Source organism: Natrix helvetica (assembly GCF_964273705.1).
Source record: "Natrix helvetica genome assembly, chromosome: 2".
Taxonomy (NCBI): Eukaryota; Metazoa; Chordata; class Lepidosauria; order Squamata; family Natricidae; genus Natrix; species Natrix helvetica.
The window spans coordinates 272,934,544-272,955,097 of NC_138552.1; the positions used below are offsets into that span (position 1 = coordinate 272,934,544).

Below are 20,554 nucleotides of genomic sequence, written 5' to 3' on the forward strand. Positions count from 1 at the left end.
GCAGCGGGTATGTTTTAGGGTCTCTTCCGTTACGTGCGCGTCCCCGTCTGAGCGCCCTCCGCGAGTCACTGAAGACGCATGCGCGTCACTTTGCCCGCTAGATGTACAGTGTATTTGGTCCCTAAACTTGGCAACTTAAAAGACTTGTGGACTTCAACTCCCAGAATTCTCCAACCAGATATGCTGACTGGAGAATTCTGGTTGTTGAAGTCCACAAGTCTTAAAGTTGCCAAGTTTGGGGACCTCCGTGTTAGGGAAAGGCTTTCATAAGCTTTCAACTTTCTATTTTATTTGTTAGCTTTAGAATGACTCCACCTGACTCTGAGAAGTACTACGTCAGTACTTATGTCTTGAGGACTAGAAACGCTGCTAATCATTCGTGTGTTCAAGTACAACCCTGGTGTCTCTAACCAAGGTGAGGGCGATTAATTTTCCTAGCTCTGAGGTTCTAGCGGCGCCGGTGTCGCCTAAGAGTGACGTACGAAGACAGGCAGCATGGCGGCCTGCGGAAAGAGGCCTGAGCATCGCGGGCCCCCTGAGCTGGTGAGAAAAGGAATAAGCCTTGTAGCAGCAGAGAGGGAAGGCAGCGCTGTTTCCTAGGGGAGAGGTGGAAATGCTCGTGTTCGCCATCCTTTGGAACTAACCAGGGGCATCTCAGTGCCCAAAGCCAGTCTACCTAACTCTGCTTCGAACCCTGCTGATTTGCTCACTGCCTGCTCCTTGGGGATCCTTAATTATTTATTTATATTTATTTCGTCAAACATGTATTAGATAACAGATATGAGTATAAACATGATTTTGAATACATGAAACGGATACGAATGTGGGGACATTAAGACAGGGACGGTAGGCACGTTGGTGCGCTTATACACGCCCCTTACAGACCTCTTAGGAATGGGGTGAGGTCCACAATAGACAGTCTAAGGCAGAGGTCTTCAAACTTGGCAACTGTTAAGACCTGTGGACTTCAACTCCCAGAATTCTCCAGCCTGGAGAATTCTGGGAGTTGAAGTCCACAAATCTTACAGTGGCCAAGTTTGGGGACTCCTGGTCTAAGGTTAAAGTTGTGGGGGCTTTGGGGAAGAAACCACAGAGCCAGGTAGTGCATTCCAGGTGTTGACCACTCTGTTGCTGAAGTCATATTTCCTGCAATCGAGTTTGGAGCGGTTTACCTTGAGTTTGCATTTATTGTGTGCTCGTGTATTGTTATGGTTGAAGCTGAAGTAGTCATTGACAGGTAGGACGTTGTAGCAGATAATTTTATGTACTACGCTTAGGTGAGACGGATGGCGGCGTAGTTCTAAGTTGTCTAAGCCCAAAATTTCACATCTGATGGCATAAGGTATTCTGTTGCGAGCAGAGGAGTGGAGGACCCTTCTCGTGAAATATTTCTAGACTCTCTCAATTGTATCAATGTCCGATATGCAGTGCAGGTTCCAGACAGATGAGCTGTATTCGACAATTGGTCTAGCAAATGTTTTGTATGCTCTGGTTAGCAGTACAATATCGTAGTTATTGATACATTAAAAGTGAAGTGCGACCTTGATGCCAGAACAGGAGTAAGGAATAGGAGAATAGCTATTAAGAATGGCAATTCTTTCCAAATTATACTCTGGAAGGGTTTGGAATAGCCCACTCTTAATCCAGAAGCTTCATTTCTGAATGAGATTCCCCAGTTATACATCTTTGGAAAGTAATATAATCATACATGTTATATGCGTTGTGCTGCTCTTGTTTCAGTTGGTAGAAGCAGCCTGGAATGATACTTTCTTAGTCCACCAAACAAGTAAATGTAATGCATTAAATCCCTGAACCCTGAAATGGATTATTTCATTGTGTCCCAGTGTTTGAATTCTGACATTCAATGTGATCCTGTAGGATGATTCTTATGTTTAATCATGTAGAATGGAGTCTGTATATTCAGTCTACTTCATAGTTCCAGATTGATGAAGAAGGGAACTCTTTGTTTAAGATCCTATGGGCCTATGGCATTGTTTATCCAGCTTCTGGTTGGTCACCATGGAAAGGAGGGGGATGAATTAAAATGGATCCAGTCGAGTTCTTAATACTGTTACAGTATTCCTTATTTCCATCTTGCTTTGACTCAGGTTACAGATCCAGCCTTTCATCTAAACTCTGAAATGCACTGTCTCTTTGGGGGACAAAAATATGTTGAAGGAGCAACATATCCGAAATAACTGGAGAGATTTTCCATTCTTGAAAGCACAGTTTTTCCAGTTTCTGCTTCTAGGAACAAATAGAGCTGTTGGGATTCTGCTCCAATGAGACTCAAGGCAGCATCTGTAATGTACCAGGAAGTCTCTAAATTTTGCTAAGTTTACTAAGTTACTAGTTACTAAGGTTCTTGATAAATGACTATCAGACTTTGAAAACCTGGTATCACTGGATCATGTTCAACAATTTTGTTGAATTAACTAACTACAAAGGTTTTTAAATTGGATTTTGAATAAATGTGCAATTAATTGTTACAGTTTTGAATTTTACTGTTACTATCTTTATTCCTTCATGCAAACCACCCAGTCACATGACTCCCCCAGCCACACCCATCAAGCCACGCCCACAGAACCGGTCGTAAAAAAAATTGAATTCCACCACTGGGGGGGGGGGGGGCACTGAGGATCAGTTTGTAGCACCAAGGGGGCGGTGGACTGAAAAAGTTTGGGAACCACTGCTCTAGACGAAGGAAAAATATGATCTCTTGTTTATGATCTCTTGATAATTTAAAGTGAAACCCAGTTGTTCCACAGGAGCAGTAAGAAAATAACTCTTGTCATTGTCAGATTGTCTTATTGGCAGGGGGAAAAAAATTGGGATGGGGAGGATAATCAGGAGTGAAAGGAAAATCTCCGTGTTATTTTCAAGACTTAATCTAACAGATGAATTGCTTTCATCTCACTTTAAGGACCTTTCCAGAGGAAGGATGAAAGACTTGAATTAATCCAGCAAAACTGTATTTGTGATTTCCTTTTATTCATTTCTCTTTTCCTTTCCTCCCTAGTTCTATGATGAAGCTGAAGCTCGGAAATACACACATAAGTAAGACAATCTTGGGCTGTGAGAAGCAGCCTATTTATAAAATTTATATATATTTTTAAAACTCAAATCAACCGTAGAGTTTGCATAGCACATAGTGCATCAGTTAAAATTTCCAAATAACTAATTTAAAATAAAATCCATTGAGTTTTACAGTTCGTCATATGTAATGCCTACAATGTATAAGTTATGCGGTATATTAAGCAATGTGTGGATATGTCTTCATTTTATTTAAGCCATTAGGTTATTAGTTACAAAACACAGAGTTTTTGAAACATAGTACATTGTCAGATTTCTCAGAGATTTAGATCTCCTCAGATTTAGATACATTGCACTTAAAACGTAAGAGCGCTCTTGAAATTTTTAAAATCTTTTTTACTGAAATATAGATCAAAATAGATTAAAACAATTTCAGAAGATTACAAAGACGGTAGTCAGGTAGGTCTTCCCTTATTACAGTTAAATTGCCATTACAAGGTTGGTGTGAATGTGTCAAGGGAAATCGGGCTTTTTTGTAAAATGGAAATAGAAGTGCCAACATGAAAGATTCTTGAATGTTGCTGGAGAGGGAATGATTCCCTGAAAAGTGTGATGCTAAGTATATTGTGAGTGTTGGAAAAACACTTGTCTATCTGGCACATTTATTGGAAGTTGCCATAGAGATAGAAACTTAGGTAGCCTCATGGGGTTGTTAACAGCTTCTCTTTGTCTCTATTTTTAAGGGGGGAAACCTGAAAGGGAAAAGAACCAAAACCACTTTAAAGAATCATTATAGTGGACTGACCCACCTTGTCTTTCTTAATGTAGCAATAGCACTTAGACTTACTGGTATTTCCCGCTTCATAGTGCATTACAATGCTCTCTAAGTGGTTTATAGTCAGCCTATTGCCCCCCAAAATGTGGGTCCTCATTTTACCGATCTCGGAAGAATGGAAGGCTGAGTTAACCTTGAGCCAGTCATAATTAACTGCTGGCAGTAGGCAGAGTTAGCCTGCAATAACTCATTCTGACCACTGTGCCACCATTTCTTCTCCTGAGTTCCTGGAATAGATTGCTTATTGTTTGTGCATAGGCATCTTCTTGCAATTTCAAGAATGAGTTAAAAAGAATCTTACGTTTTCCTCTGGGCATCCAAGAGAATATGGTGCGGTATGTATGTTTGCTTCTTGATGGCACTCATGTATTCAATTTCCATCCTCTAGCTCTCGAATGATTGAGATTCAGTCTCAGATGTCTGAACGAGCAGTGGAATTGTTGGGTCTCCCAGACGATCGGCCATGTTTTTTGCTGGATGTGGGGTAAATTTGTTTTGTTGTTCTCCTGGGATTGATCTACCAGAATAGGAATGGGTTTTTAAGTTTATTTCCTAGGGGAGTGATACCATGTTTACATTGCCCACCCACACAATCAATATAAGGTTAGATTAGTTTAGATTAGTTTAGATAAGATTAGTTTTGAGAGAGCTGGCTTTCTGTCAGGGTTCCGACTAAATCATGAGCCTCGAGTCAAGCTTCAAAAGAAATCCAGTCCTTTATTAGGAGCTTCATGTCGGCATGTTCCCAAGTGAAGCCAGCTCTGACCCCACATAATTTATGGCCCCAATCATGACCCTATTTCCCCCCTCCCCCGGGTGTGCCATCAATCACATTTGCCAACAGGCGTGGGTTGTAGAGATCACTCCCCTTCAGCCACAGTAAGTAACCCTGGGATAGAGCCTTGAGAGAGATAAGCCTGGAATATGCATCTGTCTTTTGCTGCCGTGCTATTTCATCGGGTTCCCATTCCCCCTTTCCTATGGCAACTCGAGAGCAGGCTCGGGATGCTTTGTGAAGTGACATAAGGTCTGAGACTTCCTTTAGTATCTAAATTTTAAAAATCTCCTTGAAGCATGACTGGCTGTATATCAAAAGCCCTTCTTTAGGAGAGCAGCAATTACCTTTAAATGCTCAGTGCTGAATCATGGCCCATTAAGTCCATTGTTGCATCCCATTGAAAGCAGCTCTGCCAGGCTGAAGGTAGAAGGTTGGCTTTCGTGTGACTTGTTCTCCATATTTAAAAGTAGAAACGTGTAATGTTGGGTTGCCTCCCTCCCAAGCAAACTGTGTGCTGTGCCATTTAGCTGCAGCTCATCTTCCAATCAATGTGGTCCCTCCAGATGGAAACAAATGTGCAAATTGTGTAGTAGGCTATCACTGTGGTATCAAGAACAAAATCCAAGTTTCTGCCTTGCCTATACTGTCATGATGTCCTGAAATTGGCAATTTTGGGGACAAAGAATCAATGAAATAGGTTGCTATTACCCCATTCAACAATGTGATCAGGAGAATTATAAGTGGGTGTGGGTGGAGGATGTTTGTAAATTTAAGCCACCTTTCAAACAGTTGTAAATTCCCGAAGTATTAAAGCAGTTCTTTCCCTCTCCCATTAGTCACATCTTCATTTTAAAATAGGTGCTTTCTGCATTTAGGGGTAGCTTTGCTTTGATCCATAAAACCTAACAAGCTTTTTGAATAACACAATAGTATCTCCAAGGGTTTACATTTTTTTAAATGCTTCACTCTATCTTGTTTAGTGCAAAAGAGAGCAGATATTTATTCGTCCTAATTGTGCTTTTCCTATCAGCTGTGGCTCTGGTTTAAGTGGTGATCATATCTCTGAAGAAGGGCACAGTTGGGTTGGTATGGACATCAGTCCAGCAATGCTTGGTGAGTAGATCTTTCTTTTTTTGCTCTCTCCTTAGCTGAACTTCCATGCCTGGAGAAATGTCAGCATCCTGCTTTCTTTATTCTAATTAGATGTAGCCGTGGAGAGAGAAGTGGAGGGTGACCTGATGCTAGCAGATATGGGCCAGGGGATTCCCTTCCGACCTGGAACATTTGATGGCTGCATAAGGTAAGAATTTGTAATAACCATCATCAGTTAGTACAAGATAGGGAAAATATCATATTCACTGCCCTGAATTATTTCCTTGCAGTATTTCTGCAGTTCAGTGGCTCTGTAATGCTGATAAGAAAACTCACAGCCCTCCAAAGCGACTATATCGGTTCTTCTCAACTCTATATACGGCTCTGGTAAAGTTTTGTTTTTCTGTTACTTATACCTCCCCCCACCCCCTCTTTAAGGTTTCTAATTAAGGAAGGTAAGAGATCCTAACTATATTTTACAGCTTGACAATTAGCTGTTTATATAAGTATAAGCAAGGTGAGAGGAAGAAAGTAAGAGGGGGGGAGAGCAATGTGATTTAGAAGTATGTGTAGTGGCTTGAAACATGATGAAGCAGGCAGGTTCTGTTTTCCCCCTTTCCCTTTTGCTATTCTGAGAAAACTTAGTCTTCATTCTGTGTTCAGGTCAGTAAGGAGATTGATCTTGCAGTCAAATGGGAATTGCAGTTGTCCTAATAGTTAGGCTTCCCAAAAAGAAGATTCAGAGGCTAAAGCAATGTTTCTCAACTTCAGCAACTTTAAAATGTGGGGCTCCCAATTCAGAGAATATTCCAGTCAGCAATGCTGGCTGGAGAAACCTGGGAGTTGAAGTCCATTCATGTTAAAGGTCCCAAGGTTGAGAAACATTAGGCTGAAGCTTCTGCGATATGTAGGGAAGTAATGCTCCTCCACCACCGCTGCGTAGATACAGCTGAATGAAAAAGAGTTTTAAGGATGAAAGTGGGGAAACATTCTGCCATAGCTTAGTGTGGAGTAAACTTGGCATGAAGAAGATATTGGAATTTTCAGGAAACTATGATCTGGGATAGTAGAGCTGGGGGAAATTGATTCCACTGCCATTCAAAACAGATGATATGGATTAACCATTGATCTTTGACAAAAGTTGCTTCAATAAGATCCATGGCTAGATTGCAAGATCTCATCAATAACTGACATTTTGTTTTTTAGGCCCGAGGAGCCCGTGCTGTTCTACAGTTATACCCGGAAAACTCGCAGCAGGTTTGTGCCTTGGGGCTGGTGGGGGGAACCTACTGAGTAGAAAGGCATGTAGAGGAAGGTAACTTTATGTAGGAGGTTGTGTTCGTGTTGTGTTGGTAGATCAGCGAGAGCCTGATCTTGGTTGCTTGATGAAATTAGGCAAGTCAGTGTTTTCCATATTTCTGCTGGAATAATTTAGGAGAATTACATCTTTTCAACTTTATTCACACCTTTTAACGTACTGTATATTCTGCATATACCCTGCAGATGTGAGCTGCTGCCTTATAAGAGGCAGAAGGCATCTAGAGAGACGTGAGGAAGCCATGGCCCATTTCTTTGTTGTTGTTTTTTTGTTTACTACTTTGATTTTAAAGAGCAGGGAATCTCTAAAGTGCTCTGGGAAAAAGGAAACCTGAGTCCTACTCTGCCAATACTTGGAAATGGTATAGGAAATTTAGAGAAGGAGAGAAAAAGAAAAGAAAAGAGGCTCCTATTGTGTCTATGGAGATTCTCAGTCATCCAGGTCAAGGTTGTCCCAAAGGAGCTTTTTCAAGAGGCAACTGGACTTTCTGGTTTTTCTTTGAAGATATTTCACTTCTCATTCAAGAAGAAGCTTCAAAGAAAAGCCAGAAAGTCCAGTTGCCTCTTGAAAAAGCACCTTTTAGATGTTCCTATTGTGTTTAGCTTTAAAATGGTTTGCATTTAGTTTTTAAAGGGGGCATTTCTTCATATGGGCTACCTATAGTTCTAACTGAGCTTGTAATCCAGGGGCTGGCAAACTACAATCTCTTATCTTTTTTTCATGCAGTTTGAAAGTGGGTAGATGCCTGTGGATAGGCAGGCAGAAAGCAGATTGCCAAGCTCAAGCCAAGAGCTCCCAGGGCAGGGGGCAGGGCTAGGAGTGGAGTGTCTTGAGCAGCAGCGTCTATCAGCAGCCTCCTTGCTGATAAGACTGGTGGCTTTCAATAGTTGCCACACTTCTTGGCTTGCAGATCTGCCAGCCATACCAGGGGCTAAGATGAAAGGGCAGGAGGGTAGTGTTGTGGCCTGCCAGCGGCCAGCAGAACTGGCAGCAGATTCAGACAGTGAGGAGGTTGGGGAGGAACATGGGTCAGTCCTGGAGTCTGGGGAAGACTCTGACGAGGGCTCTGCGTCGGAGGCAAAGATGGGGCCAGGGCCGTATGCCAGTTATGAGCTGCCTTCAGAGTGAGACATCAGTGATGCAGATGAACAGCTGGAGCCTGTTCCCAGTGTGCACATGCGCAGATGAAGGGAACAGCTAAAGAACAGGAGTTGACTTGGGAGAAAGGCCACGGGTGAATGATGAATGGCCCCTCCCAGAGGAAATAAAAGAGGAATGATGGAGTGAAATTTGCAGGAGACAATTAGTTTGATTAATTGGCCTGTGACTCTCCGAGGCTCCTTGCCAAGTTTTGCAGATATTGGCCTGGCAGCTCTTTGCGCCAGATAAGGTCTGTGATTGTAAAACCTCCCTTGAAAGACTTTGCTGTCTGTAAATGAGCAGAATTCACAGAAAATTAATAAAGGGTTTTTTTGTTGGGACCAGGAGTTTGCTTCATGCTCTTGGGAAGCCTAGAGCATGTAGAACAGGTAGAATCTCACCTTTTACAGAAGATTTGCCAATCCCTGCGCTTATGCCCAGTAGAAGTGCAGAAGCAATTTTTTTAAAAGGGCAAGTTCCTTTGTAAGGATAGAGGAGGGTGTGGACTGTGTAGGAAGTTCTATTGGACGAGGGAGCCTGGCCCTTCCCATCCTCAAGAGGGAGGTCTGTAGATGCACTGAGTTTCTTTCTCTTGGCAGCTGGAGCTCATCACCACTCAAGCCATGAAGGCAGGTTTCACGGGTGGCATGGTGGTAGACTACCCCAATAGTACCAAAGCCAAAAAGTAAGTCTTTTGCTATCTGGGGGAAGGTTGTTACTTCTGGTTTTGGGGAGATGGGGATGCTCCACAATGCACACTGTGTGAAGTTTTTGGATCCCGAGCGATATGAATCTCTCTGATCAGTTCAGTGCATGCGTAGCTTCAAGTTTTGGGGTAATTGATGACTTCTCGTGAAAATTCAATTGTACCAAATAATATTATGGTTTAATATGTTGTGCACAGTTAGGCAAGGACCCCCTCTTGAGACACTTTTCACAAGAGATCCTTCAATCTAACAAGGCAGACATACTCAGATCTCAGCTCTTGTGGGAAATTTAAGGACCTAGAACATTCCAAGCCATCTCATGCAATTCTGCAGGGCAGTTCAATCCATTGCAATAAATCTCATGTTTCTCTTTTCCCTGCACTTCATTTAGAAAATAATTTGATGAGGGGGGACTGGATCCTTTTCAGATACCAGAAAAGACCCTCTCTTCTGGAGATCTTTGATTGCTTCTAAGAGTCAGAACTAAATGGCACCAACAGATCATCTTTCAATAGAGTAGCTCCTTTGAGGAGTAATTTTAAAAGTTCCTTTCTTTCCATGTGTGTGTATTTGATATTCTACTTATCTTTTTCGTTTTTACAGATTCTTTCTCTGTCTCTTTGCTGGCATAACTGGTGTATTACCAAAGGTAATAAAATTGTTGGGAAAATTGAACTGCTTTAATCTAGAACACTTCTTTTCCACAACAAAGGACAAGGATTCTTTACAGATGGCCTTTAATTCCTCTGGCACCTATCTCACTTTCAAATTCTTGTCTTTTGAAAGGCATGTTTTAAATGCTTGTCAACTTAAAGAGTATTTTGTTTACTAAAAGGTATGGGTTTTTTTGCTCTAGAATGACACATTGGAACATTTAAGCAATATCTGATTGCTAAGCATGGTCATTGGGCCTCCCAATTAAGGTGGTCTGGGGCTTTTAGGTTCACCGCCTAGACTCCTTAATTGTACCTCCCTGTGTAATGGACTGTCAGAATGACCTTGAGGCCAGGCAACAATCAGGCAAAGGGCAGCTGAGTCCAGAGGAGGAATGTGGGTATGGCAAATAACTCAGAAAGAATCCTCTTTAGTCTCTTGGTCTGTAAAGATGAGGTGTGGGAGAGAAATACCTTCAGACTTGCAAGATTCTGATAATGTAACCTTTCAGGTAAAGTTAGAGCTAGTATTTTGGGGTGTGCTACTTGTCTGGGCTACCTTGTAAGGCTGGCACACCTTGATGCCTTGTTGCAGTTTTCGTGGTTGGTGTTTCTCTTTAAATTTAAATTTATGTGGATTGTTTTATTTTGTGGCTTTGGCAGGGTCTTGGTACAGAATGCAGTGAAGAAGAGACCACACAGGCCAAGTTCACCAATGAAAGGTACCAAAGCCAGAACTGGAAGCAGGAGGCCATCGGGTTTAGGGTGGTTCAGACTGAATTGACCGCTTGACCACAGAGCTCAAACTGCAAAATAAGAGCAAGGGTGGTTGGCCTTTTGGGGTGCTGGGAGAAGCAAGATCCTATAAACAAGTTGTGTAAAGCAAATGCTGTTTGCAGTTGAATATCTTGTATGGCATGTGGGCTTGATAGGCAAATCATCAACGTCTCCTCCTCCCGAACGCTGTGAAAGGCTACGTTCCCCCTCTTCATGGCTTGGGGGAGAGACAAACAGCAATAGCCAAGAGGATCATTGTCATGGTAATCAACAGCCTAATTGCCATGTTTTCCTGCCTCTGACACGCTGCTAATGGAAATGCTCTGATTTGGTCAATAATATGAATTAGTGGATGTGTAGCCCAACCTTATCTAATCCAGTTCTCTGCCAATACTGGCTGGGAGTTAGAAAAACGAAATCCAACATCCTTCCTGAGTAAGGTTGGAATAGTCTCTGTCGTTTGTTGTACTGGTCTTTTAAACTCTAGTAATATACTATACAGGGACGTGGTGGCTCAATGGCTAAGACACTGAGCTTGTCAATCAGAAAGGTCGGCAGTTCGAATCCCTAGCGCCACGTAACGGAGTGAGCTCCCGTTACTTGTCCCGGCTTCTGCCAACCTAGCAGTTCAAAAGCACGTAAAAAATGCAAGTAGAAAAATAGGGACCACCTTTGGTGGGAAGGTAGAAGCGTTCTGTGCGCCTTCGGCATTTAGTCATGCCAGCCACATGACCACGGAGACGTCTTTGGACAGCGTTGGCTCTTTAGCCTTGAAACGGAGATGAGCGTTACCCCCTAGAGTCAGGAACGACTAGCACATATCTACAAAGGGAACATTTAATATACTATACAATAAGTCCTTATGCCAGTGATGGCTAACCTTTTCTGGACAGAGTGCCCAAAGTGCATGTGCGTGCGCAAATGCGTGTGCCCCCCCCCGAACCCGCAAAATGCAATGTTTGTGCGGGCCCCACACATACACCCTTTGGGCCCCACGCATGCATGCACGACCCCTTGTATGTGCCCCACACTTGCGCAGCAGACTTGAGCTGAGCTGAGCAGGGACGACAGCTTGCGTGCCCACTGAGAGGGCGCTGCATGCCACTTCTGGCACATGTGCCATAGGTTCGCCATCACGGCCCTATGCTGTTTCTTCATTTCCACCCTCAAGTTTTGTTTTTTTAAATTCTAGTCATTTCAGGGAACTCACATCTTTCTACATGGACTATGCAGAGGCTTTATTCTGATTTTCCCCTTAGCAGGCTAGATGAGCCTCTTTTAAAAGTGGGCCCTTCTTAGTTACAGCCCCAGTTGACAATTGACAAAGACTTTGAGCAATTTGTAGAGTTTTCTACTTTGAAAGGAACTTTTAAAGTCCATTGAAGGACTTTTGAAAAAAGTGATTATTTTCGTATTGCTTCTTTGCTCTATTCCATGTTTTGCTTTTTTCTGAGGCTACTTGGCATTGAACTAAAGTAACAACTGCTAATATTTGTGATTTGATTTTTTTCCTCTCAAGGATCCGCTTTAGAAATGCCAAAGGGAAGTCAGCGAAGAAGACTAGAGACTGGGTGTTGGAGAAGAAAGAACGGCGGCGACGACAGGGCAGGTAAGTCTGAACTCTGCATCTTCCTACAGATCAAGATTCTTTATGTCCCACAGAATGGGCTCAGGTGGTAACCTATGGCCTCAGAGTAAGATCTGACCTCTCTTTTGGGGAGGCTTTGCAGATCCCACCAACTAAAATAGCTGAGAATTGTTGGTGTCGTTTCCTATTGTTTTTAGGCAGGAAACAGATACGAAAGCAGTGTTGCATGACATGGCTGACCTTGCAATCTCTTTTGCAGCCAAATGTGCTGGCAACATCTAATAGCAGATGGCTTAGTCAGACTTTCTGTGGCTGTTGTACCCAGTTTACTGGAAAAAGCAGCTGCTACTGCAAAGGAGGTTAGCATTTCCCTTTCCTCTCTCCCAGGTACCATTTTTGCCACATCAAAATGTAAGATACAGTTTACACTTGATACCGCCCTTAATTTTCAAGGGCAGTATTTACATTGCTTCTTTTCGTTTATTGATCATTGTTTTAAAACAGTAAATAAATTAAGAAAAATACTGTACATGATCTTAGCCAAAAGGCGGAGAATCTATTGGAGCATGATCAGGATCAAAGCATGAGGATCTCAGCTACCCTCATGAAAATCAGAATGGGCAGAGAGACAAAAGGCCAAAGGCCTTGTTTTTACAACATCTGTGTGACATTGTCTTCATCATGGGGCAGAAGAAAGACACTTAAATCCTCAACAAGTCATTCATATGGTGCACCATTCCACTCCTATTACATCATGCTAAAAGGATAGAGCATACCATTCTACTAAAGATTAGATTTAAGCTACAGTGTTTCCCCGAAAATAAAGCAGGGTCTTATTTTCTTTTGACCCTCGAAATAAGCACTTGCCTTTATTTTCGGGGAGATATTATTTTTGAGGTGCAGGAGGCAGAAAGCGTGGTCACCTGATAGCTGCTGCTGTATTGCAATATTTTCGGGAAGAGCTTATTTTACCGCATGAGCTCAAAAGCCCGATTGGGCTTATTCTCCAGGGAGGTCTTTTTGGGGGGGAAACAGGGTACTTAAATCTCCAGGGGAAAAAACTGGCTTCCTCCTATGTGTGATAGAGCCCCAACCACTTTCCATGCCCATTGTGCCTCTTGCCTTTCCAAAAAATGTTGATAATTGTCAGTTACATGATGATCCCCCCCCCCCCCCCGGCAATCCTAGCATTTGAAATTTTGCCCATTCTTACTTTACATACATACAATAGTAGAGTTGGAAGGGACCTTGGAGGTTTTCTAGTCCAATCCCCTGCCTAGGCAGGAAACCCTATACCGTTTCAGACAAATGGCTATCCAACATCTTCTTAAAGACTTCCAGTGTTGGGGCATTCACAACTTCTGGAGGCAACTTCTGTTCCATTGATTAATTGTTCTAACTGTCAGGAAATTCCTCCTCAGTTCTAAGTTGCTTCTCTCCTTGATTAGTTTCCACCCATTGCTTCTTGTTCTGCCCTCAGGTGCCTTGGAGAATAGTTTGACTCCCTCTTCTTTGTGGCAACCCCTGAGATATTGGAACACTGCTATCATATCTCCCCTAGTCCTTCTTTCTCTTAAGCTAAACATACCCAGTTCCTGCAACCGTTCTTCATATGTTTTAGTCTCCAGTCCCCTAATCATCTTTGTTGCTCTTCTCTGCACTCTTTCTAGAGTCTCCACATCTTTTCTACATTGTGGTGACCAAAACTGAATGCAGTATTCCAAGTGTGGCCTTACCAAGGCATTATAAAGTGGTATTAACACTTCACGTGATCTTGATTCTATCCCTCTGTTGATGCAGCCTAGAACTGTGTTGGCTTTTTTGGCAGCTGCTGCACACTGCTGGCTCATATTTAAATGGTTGTCCACTAGGACTCCAAGATCCCTTTCACAGTTACTACTACTGAGCAAGGTACCACCTATATTGTACCTGTGCATTCCGTTTTTGTTGCCTAAATGTAGAACCTTACTCTTTTCACCATTGAATTTCATTTTATTAGATAGTGCCCAATGTTCAAGTTTGTCAAGATCATTCTGTATCTTAAGCCTATCTTCTTAAGCACATTTATCTATCTTATTTATGCACATTTATATTCTGTATCTATATGGTTTTTAATATGTCTGTACACTGCCCCGAGTCCTGTTTAGGAAAGGGCGCGGTTTACAAATAAAAGTTTACTTACTTACTTACTTCTGGAATGTTGGCTATTCCTGCCAGCTTGGTGTCATCTGCAAATTTGATGAGTTCCCCATTTATTCCCTCATCCAAATCATTGATGCAGATGTTGAAGAGTTCTGGGCCTAAAACAGAGCCTTGGGGTACTCCACTGCATACTTCCCTCCATGTAGATGCAGTTCCATTGAGGACTACACGTTGGGTGCGGTTGGTCAGCCAGTTACAAATCCATCTGGTGGTGATGCTGTCCAACCCACATTCTTCTATTTTATCTAGTAGTAGGTTATGGTCTACCTTATCAAAAGCCTTACTGAACTTTGTTTTCTTTTATGGTTCATCTACAGGAATGTGAGAGCAGACACAAAATACACAGGCCGAAAGCGGAAACCTCACTTCTGACTTCCTGCTAATTGGACTGGAGTAGTTCTTTGGAGGTGTTGTTTTTTTTTTTTTTTGGAGCTAGGATGTTTTGTTGTGGGGTGGAAGAGGAGGGAGCAAATTGAACAGAAGCTGCTGAAGACTTCCAGGCTGGCCACAGTCCCTTCTTTGCTCCTACCCCTTTAAAAAGAACATCTCACAGAGAATATGGGACCCAGACAATTCACTGTTTCTTTGCTTCTCAGAACCTCCTTTGGTTCCTGATGGTTTCAGATTAGGTTGTGTTGGTTTTACTACTCCCAACTCTCAATTAAATGAGGTCTTGGAAACAGATTCTGTGTCATTGCTAGTTGGTCTAAGCCGCTGCAAGTGGCGGGGAGCATCCATAACTCCCTGATGTATTTTGAGATTTCTATGCCTGCTTTAAAAGCTGGAAGAATGATAAAATGGACATTGTGCTGTGTAGCTTTATTCTGGACCACAACCAAAGGCAAAAATCTGGGCTTAGGACATCATCAAACAAAACATTAGGAAAATTAGCAAAAATCTGAGCTTAGGTGATCATCAGGCACCTTACTTTGCATGCCTTAAAAAAGGTGCTGGTGGGACCACATCTTAATCTGAGCTCTGGGCTGAGCAGAAGCAAATCAGTGAAGAAACAAAGCACCATCTAAGATTTTCTAACTAGTGACGTTTGAAAAGAGTACGTGTACCATATCAGAAACCAGAAAATATCTTGGGTTGGTTAGTTAATTGGCATGGGGTTCTGCTTCCACCTTATTTCCAGGAGTAGGAAAACCTGAATACTTATGAGCTGTAATAAATATGCCAATTCAAGAGATGTATGCTTTTAAAATTAAATTCTGTATAACCATGATGGCGAACCTATGGCACGCATGCCACAGATGGCGAGCAGAACCCTCCCTCTGGGCATGCACACCATCGCCAGCTACTCTTCTGGTTTCCAGTGTGCCAGCTGGTCTTTTGGGGCACTGGAGTGCCGGAAAATGGCCTGAAAAATGGCCAAAAACCAGACCATTTTGGGGGCATTTTCAGGCTTTTTAAAGCCATTTTTGGGCCATTGTTTTGGGTCGTTTTCCAGCACCCGCAAAGAACAGTGAGCACGCCAGAAACCAGAAGAGCAGCTGGCGACAGCACGCATGCCCAGAGGACTCTGCGTGTCACCTACGTGCGCCATAGATTTGCCATCACAGGATTATAACCACATTCGGGCCAAAAACGGCCTGAAAAACAGCCAAAAAAACAGGCATGCGCGCACTGGCCAGCTGGTGAGTTTCTGGTGCTCTGGCGCAAGACCAGCTGGCTGGCACGCATGCACATGCCGAAAACCCGAAGACAGCCAACTGGTCTTTGGGTTTACGACACTCCGGCGCACCCACATAACACACGCGTTCAGGTTTGGGCACTCGGTGCAGAAAAAGGTTTGCCATCACTGCTATAAAACCATCTCAGAAGCCGTGTAAGTACAGGTTATTCCCCCCCTCCTGCCCCCCAACGTTCCGGTTCACAGAAGACACAAAAGGATGACATGTTTGATATAAATATTCTTTATTCTACATAAAAGTTCATTCATAAAAGAAAGCCGTTTCCCTCCTGAAGTCTGGAGGTGGTGAAGGAAAGACGTTTGGGGACAAATTGAGCAAAAAAAAAAAAAAAAAAATGGCTGGAATGTAGGAAGGAGGCAATAAGAGCAGCGTTTCCCAACCTTTTGGCAACTTGAAGATGTCCGGACTTCAACTCCAGGAATTCCCCAGCCAGCGAATGCTGGCTGGGGAATTCTGGGAGTTGAAGTCCGGACATCTTCAAGTTGCCAAAAGGTTGGGAAACACTGCAATAGAGGATTAGTTCCAGATTCCCCAAGCTGGAAAGAGAGGCTGGAGAGCCACAAGAGACGAGGGCACTTAATTCACATTGTACAGCAACATTACAACTCCTGGAGAGGCCTCTAGGACAGCATAGGTTGAAATGTCTTCCCCTGCAAGAATGCTGAATACTGCAACAGGTGAGACAACAGTGGCACTTCAGAGGGTTTATTAAAAAAAAAGATTAAAGATGATTGACACATTCTCTCTCAATATCCGGAGAGATTCCTGAAGCACAGACGTCCTAGTAAACAGCAGCTCTATTTTTGACATGCAACAAAGGAAGGTGTGACCAGAGGGAGGAGCAGTAGCTGCCCTAGTGCTGCAGCAGAGCCTTTGCCCCCCCCCCCCCCCCCGCTGATCATAGAAAAGTTAGTTAAGGTCTCCCAAAGTGGGGGTGGGGGAGGAAATAAAGGAAGTGGCTGAACAGGGGAACTGCCATGAGCAAAACTGAAACTTGATCATAACTATTGAACAAAGAGGTTATTTTCAATATTTACTGACTACCATGGAAGAAAAAAACGCAACCGCCGATTGGCAGGGAGGAGCCAATATCTGCAACTGGTCTTTCAAGCGGGAACTCCACCTAATCATGTTTTAGTTCCGAAATTGCAAAGTTGCACAAATGGATTTTGAAGCTCATCTGCGCTACGTCACTCCATCTTGACTTGAGTCCGGCAGTGAGGATTATGTAAGCTCTCTATCCTTGAGCAGATTCTAGTGGACTTTCTTGTTCCCCAATAAGCCATTTCTGACTAAGGCAAACTGATGAGAAGCAAAATCTCCCTTAGAGGGCGAGGATAGGAGAGCAGGTTCTTGGTCCGGAATTTTACTGTATTATTGTATGAAAGATACTGCTGGTGTTGTGAAGCATCTGGAAGAGCTAAATTAAGACTAGAGAGCAGAGAGGTGGGGTGAAGGTTTGGCAAATTCCGGGTAGCTTGGAATAATCATAGGAGGCAGCTTGGGACATATAAGAGGGAGAAGATGGCCGACCCCACCGGTTTTGTCCTCAGAAGCAGGTCCGGGCAGCTCCTCTAAGAGGAAATGCAGTCTACATTTCTCTCTCAAGAACCACCTGGTGAAATCCTCAATTAACCCACAGGGAAAATAATAATAATGTGGAACTTGATTAATAATGAGCCTTTTGCTGTTGGACAATGGCAGTGGACAGGTGAAGAGTCAGATACTCAGGTACTGAGAGTGAAATTTAACAGTGGCAGAAGCTGGACTAGCCTAGTTGGTCTTAAGCACAAAGAGGCTAATTCAAGGCCAAGACGGTTTCGGGCTCTGGCATAGCTCAAGCACCCAACATGTGTCTTGCAGGCATGATAACAGCTGTAACTTCTGGAACGGGTCCTCACTGTGTTACTCCAATGGGCAGAACTGGATTTTCAACACGCCACAGGTGCCCTTGTCCCAATCACAAAGTACCCATTTACCAGAGGGCAAATGAGTGGGAATTCTATTTACTTTCTAACTCAATTGTTAAAAGGTTTAGTTACCAGCCTGAATAACTTTCATCTGCTTTTTGGCAGCCACCATTCTATTTTCTAACAGTACAAGGACCAAAAAGCCAACTGTGAAATAACATTTTTTTAAAAAAATTGGGACAGAAAGTCTGGTAAGGGCTACGGAACGCCTTGGACACATTAGTGCCACAAGCATTTTAATAGGCCCCTCCATATAAGGCTGCTTCTCATAATATTTTAAACTCAAGATTTGTTGTGTTGTGTGACGGAGGGGCTTGCAACTTGTCTGGAACACATTTCCAAAATATGCAATGCTAAATTCCCATTTCACCACACGCCAGCCCTTGGTTAACACATCCAGAAGAACTAATTGGATGTGGAGGAGCTCACCTTTGTCTCCTCCAATTGAGCTGGTTGTTTAAAAGTAATTTATTAGAGGTTTTGTCCTAATTTCATGTTTGCAGGTCACCTTTCTGCTTTTATTTCAAAGCAAAGAAACCTTGAAGGACATTTTAAAGAAATCCATTACATTTTGCTTACAGGAAGGCAAGAGAAAAGACGCCTGGTGCTGGTTCTTCAGAAATTGAAAAAAGGGGGTGAGGTTTCCGCTGAACAGAAATGGCGCTCAGGGCAGAACTGTGGAAGACACAGATTTAGGCCTAGTGGGCCAATACCCATCTCTTACTCCTGGCTGGGCAGCTGCAGAATTAAAAACAAATACAGAATACTCTAGATCAGCGTTTCTCAACCTTGGCGACCTTAAGTCCACAAGACTTAAAGTCACCAAGGTTGAGAAACGCTGCTCTAAGATGAACAGGCCTGCAACACTACAAAGAGGTCCTTGGCCATGGCTAGAAAAAGAGGAAGACTGACTTGGTTGGAGCCAACAGCTATTGCCAAAGAGGCTTCCCTACCTCTTACAAGCAGCCGTGCAGAGGACACAGTTCTGGTGACACATGATGATGACCAGACCTTTGTCCCTGCTATAGGGCAGGGACTGGATTAACTGTGCATAGCTGTCGTACAAATTCTCATTTTGGGGAGAAGAAAGAGGACTTCACGGGAAGGGGATTCCGTTTGAGGAGTTCTGACCCTCAGGAAGAGGTCAAAAGGCGGTGGGACTGCGGAAACCTTGAGCATGTCATGCATACACTGCCTTCCCACCATCCCACCCACCCCACCCCCAGCACCATCCCTCCCCCAACACGTACACTGTACTTAACACATAGTGTTAACACAAATAATCATGCATTAGAGACGAGAGTGCTGGTCCGCCAGGCTATAGGGTTTGGATGGGCCCAATTGGGTGGTGGGGCTAGGTGGCTCCGGTGCTCCTAGTCATCTCCTTACTCCCAATAAGCGATGTTCTCGGAGGGTTGCAGGTTTTTAGCCAAAAATCCCGCCAATAGTAGAAGCAATGACAATTCCCAGAATGACACAGCAGATGACAATCATAATCTTCTTCTGCAAGAGAAAGGAAGAAACAACAACAACACAAGAGTTGGGAGGTGCTCCTGGGGTTGCGTAGAAAGTTACAGCAAAGGGAGAAGAGAAGCAAGGGCTGTTTCAGGGAACTGCTCTACCCCCCCTGATGTGATTTGATTCCAGACAACTCATCTGCGGCATGCCTTCATCGCTGTTCCTTTTCTCTTACACGTTTGTTTTTTTCTTTCCCCAGAATTTAGGTAGGTGGGTGAAGGATTGGTATTGTTTTTCTTGGATTTATTTCGCTTAAAGAAATGGAACCCGTGTCTTTTTCTTTCTCCTCCATCTCTTTTTCCTTTCCTATCATCTATTTTTGATAGTTAAATGCGCAAGCAGTGACTTCATTTTTACTTTAGGCGGAAGAATAGGGTAACAACGTTAAAAATGTCTTTAAAATATATTGTAAGAATCCCGTTGGCTTTAAGATGATTTAGGTCAGTGATGGCGAACCTTATTTTGGCTCGCGTGCCACAAGTGGGGGGAGCACAGGGGGGGTCGTGTGCAGGCGTGCCCATAATGCAAGGCGCGACCCCCCCCAGTGCGCATGCGCGCACAACGCACAACCACCCCCATTTTTATATGCTTTTTTCGCCCTCCCCAGGCTCCAGAGGCTTTATAGGAGCCTGGGGAGGGTGAAAACAGCCTCCCCCGCCCCCCTGGAGGCCCTCCGGAAGCTTCAGGGACCGTCCGGAGGCTTCCCTGAAGCCTTCGGAACGCTTAAAACGACCCTCCGAGCAAACCGTAAGTGACTTCCAGTTTGCTCGGAGGGTTGTTCTAAGCGTTCCGAAGGCTTCAGGGAAGCCTCCGGACGGTCCCTGAAGCCTCCAGAGGCCCTCTGGGAGGGCGGGGGAGGCTCTTTTCACCCTCCCCAGGCTCCTATAAAGCCTCTGGAGCCTGGGGAGGGCGAAAAATGGCTTTTAAAAAGGTGAACTCAGCTGGCCAGCGCGCGCATGCCCTGACAAAAGGCTCCAGGTGGCACGCGTGCCATAGGTTCGCCATCACTGATTTAGGTTAAGGGGCCAGAGATAAAAGGCAGTTTGGAAGCTACACTGGTCCAACATTCAGGGCCCTGCCTGCTGGATGATGAATGATGACACAGCAGAATAATAGCAATCTTACAGGAGCTGGACTGTAGCAGTTGACCTCTGGGTCCATCCAGTTCAAGGTAATGACTATTCTTTGTTTAGAACACTTAGCAATAACACTTAGATTTCTACTTTAATGCTCATAGTGCTTTACA

The 20,554-nt window shown here is 43.7% G+C and overlaps 2 protein-coding genes across 3 annotated transcripts in view; one reads left to right on the top strand and one right to left on the bottom strand.

The window, feature by feature from the left end:
- The first annotated feature begins 118 nt into the window (after positions 1-118).
- BUD23 (BUD23 rRNA methyltransferase and ribosome maturation factor) lies at positions 119-14,807 on the top strand. Of its 2 annotated transcripts, none has more exons than XM_081940364.1 (12): positions 119-415; positions 3,020-3,057; positions 4,257-4,352; positions 5,677-5,759; positions 5,850-5,946; positions 6,029-6,125; positions 6,945-6,995; positions 8,796-8,881; positions 9,507-9,552; positions 10,220-10,278; positions 11,853-11,942; positions 14,441-14,807. In XM_081940364.1, exons 3-12 carry the CDS (start codon positions 4,264-4,266, stop codon positions 14,493-14,495), a joined length of 753 nt encoding a protein of 250 aa, XP_081796490.1. In that variant the 5' UTR covers positions 119-415; positions 3,020-3,057; positions 4,257-4,263; the 3' UTR covers positions 14,496-14,807. The 2 variants fall into 2 exon arrangements, with proteins under 2 accessions (XP_081796490.1, XP_081796489.1); XM_081940363.1 differs by having other exon boundaries at positions 403-543.
- Positions 14,808-19,041: 4,234 nt separating this feature from the next.
- Positions 19,042-20,554, bottom strand: part of STX1A (syntaxin 1A) — an 86,207-nt gene continuing 84,694 nt past the window's right edge. Inside the window, exon 10 of the mRNA XM_081944001.1 lies at positions 19,042-19,293. Coding sequence (XP_081800127.1) covers positions 19,216-19,293 — 78 coding nt within the window. The 3' untranslated portion in view covers positions 19,042-19,215. The remainder of the gene's footprint in view (positions 19,294-20,554) is intronic.

Bases quoted from the DNA above. Each gene is read 5' to 3' on its own strand.
- BUD23 (XM_081940363.1), top strand. From the start codon at position 496: ATGGCGGCCTGCGGAAAGAGGCCTGAGCATCGCGGGCCCCCTGAGCTG. The intron at 5,947-6,028 runs GTAAGAATTTGT...ATTTCCTTGCAG, and splicing joins ACATTTGATGGCTGCATAAG to TATTTCTGCAGTTCAGTGGC. The intron at 6,126-6,944 runs GTAAAGTTTTGT...TTTGTTTTTTAG, and splicing joins CAACTCTATATACGGCTCTG to GCCCGAGGAGCCCGTGCTGT.